At 39.0% G+C, this 12053-nt stretch overlaps 1 protein-coding gene across 5 annotated transcripts in view; it reads left to right on the top strand.

The window, feature by feature from the left end:
- KATNIP (katanin interacting protein) overlaps positions 1 to 12053 on the top strand; it is a 52097-nt gene that overhangs the window by 17633 nt on the left and 22411 nt on the right. For all 5 annotated transcript variants that reach the window (XR_011729325.1, XM_071761372.1, XM_071761374.1 and 2 more), the window contains exons 12-14: positions 1996 to 2133; positions 5961 to 6849; positions 10836 to 11570. Coding sequence is in view for 4 of the 5 variants with exons in the window: in XM_071761372.1 (XP_071617473.1) it covers positions 1996 to 2133; positions 5961 to 6849; positions 10836 to 11570 (1762 nt within the window). In the remaining variant the exon portion in view is untranslated. The remainder of the gene's footprint in view (positions 1 to 1995; positions 2134 to 5960; positions 6850 to 10835; positions 11571 to 12053) is intronic.

Genomic DNA, 12053 nt, shown 5'->3' with positions numbered 1-12053 from the left:
TGCTCTCTGGCAGATAACAGAGAAGTGACTCCCAAACTGTCTGGATAATTAGATGTAGTAATATATTCATGAGTCCATTATAAAGCTGTTATTCTCAGCATTTTTCATATATTTATAAATCCCATTATTCTTAAGTAATGAAGGTTTCATAGGTCATTGATTTATTCCTTTGCTGTGTGACACTGTAATCTCCTTTCTTGAAGCTGGAGAGGTTTTGGATCAGAGCAGATGGAATCTGGACAAGGAATGTGGCCCTAAGAGTGGAGATATGTGATCACTGAGCTGCAGATGCCTTCAGCAGCATTTTCTCTTTCTGTACATCTCAGATCACACTGGAAAGCTTTTAGGTACATTAGGAATAACAAATTAATGAATCTCTGAGCCACCAATATTTTAACTGAATGAAAACTAACATAACTTTTTAGAAAACTCACTTCACCACAGTTAAAACACTTCCATCTTTAATTATTTAAGTCTACTTTTGTCATTAAGAATAGACATACTTTTACAGGAGCTGAGGAATTTTATTTATTTATTAGTTTATTTATTATCCTGCTACACACCAGAATTTACTGATTTCTGGGGCATCAGGTCCTGACTTTAGAGGTCTGGAGGTGGATTGCTCATCAGATGTTGCTGCTGTTAGGATATTGATTTTTTTAGTTATTCCTGTTCATAGTAGGACCTCAGTAAGATGATCAAGCTTTGAAGATGCTCCTGGCATTGTGTTCACACTGGTTTGAAGGCTGTCCTTCATTTCTTTCATGTTAAGAGGCTTCCTTCTGCTTTTATATAGAAAGGGTTAAAGCTGACTGGTACTCTGATGGCTGTTTGTGCCCCAAGCTGATATTCAGAGCAACAACAGCCCCCCAAAGATTTTTGAGAGACATTTTGAACCCTCAGAGTTTGGAATAGGAGGGTGACCACTCTCAAAATTCACCTCTTTGTGATAGCTTTGAACAAGCTGGCAGAGCTCTGTCCTTACCATCATTAGGCCCACATCTGCAGTACTCAACAGGGAAGTTTTGTGGTTAATGCCTTCAGGAAAAGCAGAAAGGCTCCTTACAAAGTGAAAGGATATGGAAAAATACTGAGTGTACCTACTGTGTGACTCTATGTTCTGTGTGTCCTTGAAACCAGAAAGGAGTCTGGTTTATCTGCTGGTCTCAGATCACTGTTGGCTGCATGCATTTTTACTTTGTGACCTCGTTCTGTTGTTTTTGGGGGCACATTTGGCATCAAGGGTATTAATGTTCCAAGTTTTGTCTCTGAAACTCTTTACTCCTTGCTTCTTTCTGATCTGCCACCCATCCTTCTCCTTGGTTTCTCAACATGTAGAGGTAACAGTTCTGAAGAATGCCCAGAATTAGGCATTCTTTGGTACTTTAAAATGTCTTGTCAGTGGTGTGGAAAATTCATGATGAGTGTTTCTGTGGTATCTTAGAAAATTTAGACTGTAGAGAACTCCATAGAGCTGTGAAGAATAGAACTGTATGTGAAATTGCTTGTCTGCAAAGCCTCATTTAAAATAGGCACTGAAAAAATACCAATTCCTTAAGATTTCCCTCGTTAGAGGGCAAAACAGAAGTGTAATCACTTTTATGAAATCCCAGAGTAATTACATAGTGTCCATTGTGCTCAGTGATCCCTCTGGTGCCGGCAAAGCTGATTAATTTGGTTAAAATAAACTGGACTTGCTCTGACCCTGCAGTTACAAAGCAGGGCAGCCTGCCTGGCATTTGTGAGCATGCAAATGTCTTAGTGGGACAGCAGCAGCTGACCTTTATCTAATTGACAGGTTCTGTGAGCTGTCTGGCAGGCAGGGAGGGGATTTACTGCTTGCAAATGAGGTTAAGGTTTTGCTCCTCACGGAGATTTTTATTAAATGGTTAACTTTCCTAATTAACGTCTCTCTTGCTGTGGGGTGGGAATTTATTAAATTATCCTGCTTCAGGAGCAAGAGTATGACTAGTGACAGCCTGTCTGTGTTTGTAGACCACTCCAGAAAGCCTTTGGATGTGCCCTTTCCATCCACCTGTCCAACTTTACTTCGTGATCCGCAATCCCACCCGGTCACGTGCCTTTGGCATAGCCAAGATCAAGATCTGGAATTACAACACAACAGCTCCCAGTGTAAGTAGCCTTTTCTCAACTCCTCTGTGTCTTTACTTTGCCTTGCTGGTTCCTCTAGATGCAGTCCAGAGGGAAGCTCAGTTTGATCATCTTTGCAGAAGTGTGAAATAAAAGTAGATACCCTGTTCTCTAATAAAACAGGGAGCTAGGAGGTGTCCATGGCTGCTCTGGAATTTGCTTTTGTCTTCATTGTAAGTGCTAATGCTTTCTTTGGCACAATTAGCATTTTCTTTTAAAGCTGTTGAAGATCTCAGTAGACCTAGAAAGATGCCTTCATAGTCTGTCAGTTAATCCTTTGCTGAGAAATAAAGATACAAAGGTAAGTTCATTGTAACGTTCAGGATTTCCACTTGTTCTACTACAATACAAATAAATGTGTTTAAAATAGGTGTTTAGTTCTAAATGTAGATTGGTATAAATAGAGTACTCAACTTTGGTCTTGTTTCTCTCAATTCCAGAGCACACTGTGTGCTCACAATAAATCAAGTAATCCAGTGTTACAGGAGAGACATCTCATGGCAGATGGTCTCTTATTTGTGTGTTTGAATGACACCATGGAAATTATTCTTGTTTGTATACTGCAGTGTTCAGAAAAAATCCCAGGTACTGGATCAAAGAGGATTTTCTGTCCTGGATTATAAATAAGAGGCTTTATCCCTCTGGTTTTGCTCTCATCCCTGTTCTTATATAAGCACATATGGTAATTTATCTGTATGAAAACGGTCATGGAAGGCACAGCTAAACAAATTTACTGTAGCATGGTTTATATTTATTTTCTGGAATTGGAATAGCTTTTTCTATTCAAGTGTGAGCTGGAGAATGTTCCACCACCTTAAAGAGTAGGAAAGAGTCTGCTGGTTTTGGAAGTAATTGTATGTTTTGTTACCAAACCTGCTGAATACAAGGCAGGAAATAACACATAAATGTATTTGTGTGTTGTGAATTTCTGTGTTATGAGGTACAGTTTTTCTAATAAACTTCTTAGGCAAGCTGTGAAATCTATTAGGAGTATAATCCCACGGATTTTGGTGGCAGTGCAGCAGTCTAAATTGACTAAAGAAATCTCTTCTTAGCCTTAAGATGAAAGAATAATACAAACCAGTCCTGCCCATTTCTGCAATTTGTCATGAGGAAGTTTTGTCTTGAGTAAAAAAACCCCAAAATACAATTAGCTAACAATTTTCTTCCTGGTAAGGGAAATCCAGACCCAGATTCTTGGGTGATTTTTTTTTTTTTGGTAACTGTTCCAACCTCCTTTTTCTCAAAGAAGAAGGTGAGAGGTGCCCAGGTATTTATCTAAAAAGCAGACAAAAAATTTAATTCAAGCCAGTACTTTGGGACTGTTGAAAATGTTTGAATTGTAGAACCCCAGTCTAGAAGCAGAAAAAAATAAGTCAGAAGGAAGCTGTAAAAATCAGATGACACCAGTGTCAGATTCCTAAATCCAGTGCATTAGAAATAGGATCTCAAAAGAACTCCTCATCTTGCTGTTATTTACTTCAGATGAGGTCTGTGAAAAAGAGAATTTTTAATTTGTAAGAACAGATCAAGTGTAAGTGAGGGCAGCCAGTTCTTTTCAAGTTTGTCTGAAATATTCAGCCATTCCATAAATACTTCCTACAGCCTCAAATTACATCATTTCTTGATGCTATTAAAAATACTTTCATTGGACCCAATATAGTGTTTATTGAATGCCCTCACAAATCTGTTAATTAAATCATTACTTAGAAGCATGAATGACTTGGCTGCTTTGCAACTGGATCATTTTCTCCTTGAGGCAAATGCCCATACATTTGTTCCCAGTGTGTGCTCCTGTCCATTCTTTTGAGATTTTTTTTTTTAGATTATTTTTCTGAGATTATTATTTTTTTTAGATTTTTTTTTTAGATTATCAATTTTTTTGAGATTATTATTTTTTGAGATTATTATTTTTTGAGATTATTATTTTTTGAGATTATTATTTTTTTGAGATTATTATTTTTTGAGATTATTATTTTTTGAGATTATTATTTTTTGAGATTATTATTTTTTGAGATTATTATTTTTTTGAGACTATTATTTTTTGAGATTATTATTTTTTGAGATTATTATTTTTTTGAGATTATTATTTTTTGAGATTATTATTTTTTGAGATTATTATTTTTTTGAGATTATTATTTTTTTGAGATTATTATTTTTTTGAGATTATTATTTTTTTGAGATTATTATTTTTTTGAGATTATTATTTTTTTGAGATTATTATTTTTTTGAGATTATTATTTTTTTGAGATTATTATTTTTTTGAGATTATTATTTTTTTTGAGATTTTTTTTTCCCCCAGTGGGTGCATTTTCTGTCACTTATTTTCTAGTGCTTTAACTTTTCCACTCATCTGTCAGAAGTCAGGCAAAGGCAACTTCAGGTCTTCTGCCTCTGGTTTTAGGCTTTGTCATGCACAGAGACCACTGAAATGGCCAGAAATATCATCCCTGCTGCTTCTCTGGAAAGCACTGTCCCAGCAGGCACTCTCTGAGGGCTGAAAGTGCAAGGGTGGGCAGGAAGAGCAAGAGAAACCATAGAATTATTTTCACAAAAACTTTTTTTTTGCTCTCTGACATTGATCATACTACTTGCTTGTTCTGAGACACTGTGCTGTTGTAATTATTACTCTGGGAGGAACAAAAACTTGGACCAAGGATTGTTTGTTTACAGGGTGACTTCCTGATGGAATTGCTGTGTGAAAGGGGAGATTTCTCCAACTTCCTCAATGCTTTTAGGGAATTTTCTCCAACTTCCTCCCACTTTCAGAGGGTGAAGCAGTGGTGTGAGGGCAGTTAAACCATTCTGACAGTCTCCATGTATGATCACCAAGCAGTGGGGATCAGTGCTGAAGGAGAACTCTCATCCAGGAGATGAGCAATAGGCACAAAACTGAAACTTTGTGCTGTCATGAAAAGCTTTTCAGTTTCCATGAAAATAGGGAAAGAACAGAGTAAAGGCACCATGTGATGGACACATCACGGAGATTTAGAGGGCAGAAAGGAGGTGGATTTTGTCTCATCATCTGTATTTTCTTTGAAGAAACCAGTGCTTTTGTCAAGGGGGAGAAAAAGTTGGATGCAAATGATAAAGAGAACAGAAAGAACATTGGTTCCAACTTCAATGGCAAAATCAGGTTTTGGTGAGTGTTGTATTAAAGGAGGACAGAGACAAAGATGTGAGGGGCAGAGTTGTGTCTGAGATAAAGGCCTTCTATTTCAAAGGCTAGTTAAGTTTGGAATAGGCTATCAAGGCAGATGATATGAAAATTGTTAAAGCAGATTTCTTCACAATTGCATAGGTTATTTTACTTTTTCAGTGAAATGAGGTGGACTGGATGATATTTTTTTTTTCTGTCCTTTCCAGCCCTATATTTCTATAACTCTTTGCAGCTCTTTTTAACTCTAGTGGCTTTACCCTGGGTGGTTGTTCACTGTGTAATGTGTCATGAAAGCAGTGAATCTTAAAGATGCTGAAGCAAAATGTGTCTCTGGAATTTATATGCTGATCAAATATAATTATACTTAATCTGGGCTTCTTTGTGCAACTTTTAATAATATTTAAGCCTTGTCAGCCAAAATTGTTCATAGTAGTGCCAAGCAAGGATTTTAGTCCTTTTACATAAGATCTAAAATACCCCACTATTTTTCAGCTGTTTAAACTTTTGATTAAAAACATTAAAAGCATTTTATGGATACAGGGCTTGAATTGTTTTTGTCTGTTTATTGATAAAACAATCAGAGTTTAAGAACAGTGATATTTGGTGCTCGAACATCTTAACTGACATCTTCATACTTTTATTGTTACAGGACCTTAATATTGGGGTAAAGAAGGTGAAGTTGTATGTTTATGAGAACCTTGTATTTGATGGTGAATTAGAGAGAGCCTCTGGAGATCTTCTCACTGACTGCAGCACCACAATTGAGCTTGCAGATCCCAAGCAAGAGATCTCTGCATGTTCTTCAAATGAAGGGGGGGAAGTCAAGGCACCTGCAGTCACAAAGAAAGGAGATCTACCCTTTCAAAGTGTCCCATCAAACAGTGCTTCACTGAACTGGGAATCCCTGCCAGAAAAAAATCCTGAGGATAAGATGAACTCTCTCAGCTTTACAAAGAAAAATCTGACTGAGTCAGAGGATGCTCTGCAGGTGTTACCATCTGAATTTTGCATTAAAGGTACCAAAGAGAAAGCAGCAGTGCAATCAGTTAGGGAGAGTGTTCAGCCTGGTGATGGACTCACTTTGAGGGAGCAAATGGAAAAGCTAACAGGAAGAAAATTGTCTGATTCTACAGGTTCAATTCCTTCTTGGTTACAGTCATCTTCCCAAGTAACAGAGGACAATCAGGTTCCTCCCAGTAAGCAGAAGCCTCCCTGGCTTGCTACAGAACATGGTTTGGGTTTGAGATACCAAGCACAGTCAGATGGAGCATCAAAAAACTTCTCAGAACTGACTGAGGATGTCACATGTCAGAGAAATGGACTGGGAAGATCCAGTAGTAGAAATGCAGATGGAAATGGGAGATCACAAGTGTTAACCAGAAGGGATGGTGGTGAAGGCTTGGACATACTGGAGCAACTTTCTGACAAAAATTGCTGCAGCTTAGAGTACCCTGCAAGTGGAAGGAGAAGTGTCAGACATGTGAAAAAGGAGGGATTAAACACCATAAATCTTGGAGAAGATGGTTTTGCACTCAAAGGTAAGAGATCACAATAGAAGCCTTAGTGCAAGTGTGGATATGTTCTTCATTTTGCAGAAGCACAGAATTATATAGGTTGAAAGGGACTTCTTGAGATTTCTGGAGGTATGGACACTGGGATTTCATTTGTGGTGTTTGTAGTATTCAGTTTTTCTCATTCAAGCTATGACAGTGCTCAGAGTCTCTTCCCTTGTCCTACACCTCATGTGAAATGCTCTTTTCCTGAAAAAAAACCAACATTCTGATTTAGTGTTTTTATTTGGAGAAGGAACAAAGGCTAAATTTCAGTACATTATAACATAAAAATTGACAGTTGTGCAGAGGTATCAATGAAAATCTGAAAAAAGATAAAGAAGAACGTGACCAAGGTAGTGAGTCAATTTGCAGAGTTTATTTTTGTAGCAGATTTGTGCCTTTCTTAGAATAAATGTTGGATCTGTTTAGAGTGAATGGAAAACTGCCTGTATTTTCCCTTCTCCACTTGTGCCATTACAGACCTCACCTTCAGATATCTCTGCTCATTTATGACAAGTTTTCTATTACATTTAGCTATTACCTGGTCCATGCTTTTGCTTTATCCTTGTCATCCTTCTCCAAACCTTTTTTAGTTTGTCTGAATCCCAGATTTGGGATCTGGGGGATCCAGATTTGTGCTGGTCTGTTCTGCCTCTGGCAATAACCAACAATGTGTCCCCAGGAAGAGGGTGAGAGTTGGGCAGGTGCTCAAGTTCTTCTTGGCAGTCTGTAATTCTACAATAACTTGTCCCAAATGTAGAGAGTCTGGCAGAGCAAGGACAAGGCCCAGAAAATGGGAAAAAGAGGTTAAAAAAACCCAGTTGAAATTTTGGGTTTGATTTGGTAAAACCACTGAAACAATTTACATGAAAGTGTAGCTTTCTGCATCTTTTATTGGGTGTTTGCATTAAAGTTGGGGTCATAAAGGGACAAGGCATTGTGCTCAAATGCAGGAGTGCCAGTTCTAAACCTACAGCAGGCATCACATTAAGTTTTCAGACAAAATGGCTGTTTCTAAACCTAGGATGTCTGAATATTTTTTCTTTGCCTCTCTGTGGGGAAGGCAGCAATTCTGTGTGTCTGAAATTACACCCTAAAGCAAAGGGACAGAAGCAGTTGGAATAACTGCCAGCTTCCCCTCACCCACCAACTCACCACAGCCCTGTTTCACCCATCTCACAGGGTCTCTGGGTAGATTAAAAACTTGTCAACATTATGGAAAATGCAAATCCTACTTTAGTAATTTCTGCTCAGTTGTAAACATGGTAACAATTTAGGAGTTTGACCGTAAACGATAAGACCAGGGTTATCATGATTCTGATGAGAAAGTTACCTAATGTTGCTCAGAGCAGATTTGGTCATTTGGGCTTAAAATTCCCAATCTGTGCTTGTTCCAGGGAAATCTGCACTCCACCCAGCAGCTTTTTTCCTCCCCATCCTGCACTGTGCAGGGTGAAGTGGAGCTGCCTGAGCATTAACGACAGGGAAAGGGCTTTAAGTGGTTCCCTAGGAGTGGTGAATTTTAATTGGCACGGGGCTAGGGGAACTGCAGTTTTCCAACAGCAGCATGTGACAAAGGAGAGGCTGCACAGGCTCATGTGCAATATCACAGCATGTCTTTGATAATTAAATGAAGAATAATGAGAAGAAGAGAGATTAGAAATAACACGTACGTGTGTGCAGCTTGGCTAGAGTTGATGTTGCTGCAAAAATACAGAGTTTTTCTTTGATGACTTGTTTAATGGGAAAAGGAAATGGTGGAAGTATGCTGATAAAACTTACAAATAATGTGTAATTTGTGGTATTACGAGTTAAAAAGGTTGAAGAACTGCACAGAGGACTGCAGAGAACTGCACTTGAGGACTGGAGCAATAGCAATGGAGTGCAATTCAGTTGGACTGCTTGCAAGGTCATTTGGGGACTAATAACCAAAAATTAAGTTGTAAGCTGAGTAATCATCAGTTGCAAATATCAAGGAAGAGAAGAATTTTGGTTGAGGAGCTGATCACAGATTGACTGTGAAATCCTGGAGTGACGCAGGCGTGGTGATTGCAGTGCACTCTGAGGATCTGTCTGCTGAGGCATTGCTGGTGGTTAGGGAAATGTTAGGATCTCAGCAGAGCCACTCGTGAGACTTTAGTTGAAAAATTGCAGTTCTGATCATCCATTTTCAGGAAAGCTGATTACAAAGTAGAACAAATACAGAAGAGAGCTTTTAGAGTGATTTGGGAAATGAAGCGTGTGATTGCAGCATGGAAATATGGTTGCTATTTATAGCTGCAGGGAATAAAAATGAGATTAACACAACAGAGAGAAGAAAGGTGTTTTTTATCCAAGCTGGTGTGTCCTGAGAAAGTTCTGAGAGTAACTGTGTGGTGTGTGTTGCCATTAGGAGCAGGACAAGGAAGTTGGTGATGGAAGACACCCCTCCTAACTTCACAGGAGAGATGCATGTTTGAGGTGGTGGTGTTTCTGGACCCTTTGATCCTTCAGTCCTTCAGACCTCTGCTTTCAGGAGGCTTTTCTCAGCTTTCCTTTCTAGAGCTCTTCCTTTTTTTTTATCATGCCTTAATGTAGCTAACAAGCCTGGGAACCTCCCATTGAAATTCACAGCTGAATACCTGCAGTTTTAATCTCTGTAATGCTTGAAGTACTTAACTTAAAAGTGTGTGGGGGGATGCTCTTCTGTACAAACTCACCCTGAAATTTTCAAGCTTTGACATTTTTAAGTGTTAAATATATATATATAGTGCCTTCCTGAGGTAAATGGTGAGGCTCTGGGAAGTACTATTTGGGGTGACCCACCCCATGAGATATCCATATGGGTGATTGAACAAGAAAGTGATTTACAAATGGCTGTTGGTCTCTGAAATCTGAACCTTTGATTCCCCTCCACATTTCCCTTGTGGGCTGAGGAGGAGTGGCCTGGTTGGTCTCCAGCCCAGCATTCCCCTCTTTCAGGTACTTTTCCATCTGCTTTAAAATTCTTCTTTTTATCTCGCTCGTCCCCAGTGTAAATGATTATTGGCCATAGACAGATGAGAACATTACCTCTTTCCCAGTCATTCCAAAAACAAAGTTAAAAGTTAGTCTTTTGGGTCTTTGGGGAAAACTTGCTTTTGCTTTTTCCTGCAATTGGCATTTATTCTTGATAACCATTTGTTTTTAGTATCCACTCAAGGACATTGTACAGGAGTAAAATCTAGCCCATGGGCCTGGAATTGTTTAGTACTCCACTTACTTGTCTTCGTTTATTTGAAGAAAATAGAGAAGTCACAGCTTTATTGAAAGTCTTATTATCTGTTCTTAATTATTTGGAGCTGGAGATGAAGCAGCTCCCCAGTGCAGGCAGAAGGAGAGAGCCTCCTTTTGCTCACTCTGCCCCTCTGATTTGCTGCTCCCACCACATCCCATCTGATATTTTATCCCTCTTCTGCATTGCTGAAAAGTGAGAAAAAAGATGGGATGTTAGATGCACACAACTGCAATGCTCACCTCATCCTCCTTGTGTGCCAAGCCCCCTTTTCTCACTGCTTTTTCTTCTAGGCATGATTTGGACAGGCAGCAGCAGCTTTTCTCTGGAAGCAGTTCAGCCATTTCCAGCTGTATGAAAGATTTTGTGCAGAAATGCACAGGGACAGATGATTTAACCCAATGTGACAGCCACCCAGTCAGTATCAGAGGGTAAAATCCCAGTTTCCCTGGGTGTTGAGTCAAGAATTCACAGTCTCAAACTTAGTTGTGTTGTTGTATCTTGGCATGAGCTCTGCTCTTGGATATTTAAAAGTGTTTGGGTTTGTTCTGCCTAAATGGAGAAGGGAAACTGGGACTTGTAGTTTTCATAAGAGAGAGGCAAAAGAAAAGTGCTGGAAAGCAACTCAAATATGAGCAGCATAATTCAGGGAAGTCCATGTTGTAGTGGTTTGCTTCCAGTCCTGTTTATGCATTAAATGCCTGTGTAATACTTGCAGATGAGGCCTTTTCCATGAAGGACATAGGAAGCTCTAGAGCAAGGTGTCAGAATGAAGAGGAACGCACTCTGCAGGAATCCTGGAACTCCTTGGTGAAGTTTAATTATTCCCATCGGGGCCGGATCTCTAACATGGATTTTCAAGGGGATATCTTTGATGAGTTTCTCCATCAGCAGAAAATCAGCCGTTCTGCAGAACAGCAGCAACTGAGAAAAGAAGGACCCCAAACACTACCAAAACAGCAGGAAGAAGAAAATTGTGTGGAGGCACACGATGAACATGATTTTAGAATTCCAGTTTTACCTTATGGGCAGCACTTAGTAATAGACATCCAGACAACGTGGGGAGACAGGCACTATGTTGGTCTTAATGGAATTGAAGTTTTCAGTTCTAAAGGAGAGCCTGTTCAGATTGCAAAAATAACAGCTGACCCACCTGATATAAATATTTTACCAGCTTATGGCAACGATCCCAGAATAATAAGCAACCTAATTGATGGGGTAAATCGGACTCAGGATGACATGCACCTTTGGCTAGCACCATTTACCCCTGGAAAGCCTCACTTCATCTTTATTGACTTTGTGAGTGCCTGTCAAGTAGCTATGATTAGGATTTGGAATTATAATAAATCTCGCATACATTCTTTCAGAGGTGTGAAGGACATCAGAATACTGCTAGATGAGCAGTGCATCTTTAAAGGAGAAATTGCAAAAGCTTCAGGAACCTTGTCTGGAGGTATGCTATGGTTTCTTATTTTCTGTGGAAGCAGCAGTACTACACAAACACACACATTTAGCTTGTTTGGTACCACTTTTCACTACAAAGCAAGCTGGGCTACACTCCTTTCAGTCTCAAAACAATGCAGACCCCACTAATGCTTTTGTCAATGATACTGAGAATTTTAGCAGCATATGGAGCCAGGCTCTGTTCTTAAGGATGTCTGAGCAACAGGACCAAATTTGGGTAACATCAGATTGATAAATCACTAGGCATTTAAAGTTACAGATTTTGACTTGTTTTCACAGATAATGTCCTTAGGAAAAGGTAATGGAAAAGCTTTTTCCCCATTTTCTATGTATTCCAAGTCTGAATTATCTAGATTTTTTTGTGATGTGTAAGTTTGAAAATGAACATAATAATTTGATAAGTAGTCAATATCAGTTTACCATAGGTTACCTTTAAACACTACTGCAAATTAAATGTGAAGGATCACCAAAA

This window comes from Heliangelus exortis, chromosome 17, assembly GCF_036169615.1.
Source record: "Heliangelus exortis chromosome 17, bHelExo1.hap1, whole genome shotgun sequence".
Lineage (NCBI taxonomy): Eukaryota > Metazoa > Chordata > Aves > Apodiformes > Trochilidae > Heliangelus > Heliangelus exortis.
This window is presented reverse-complemented; position numbering and strand designations above follow the sequence as displayed.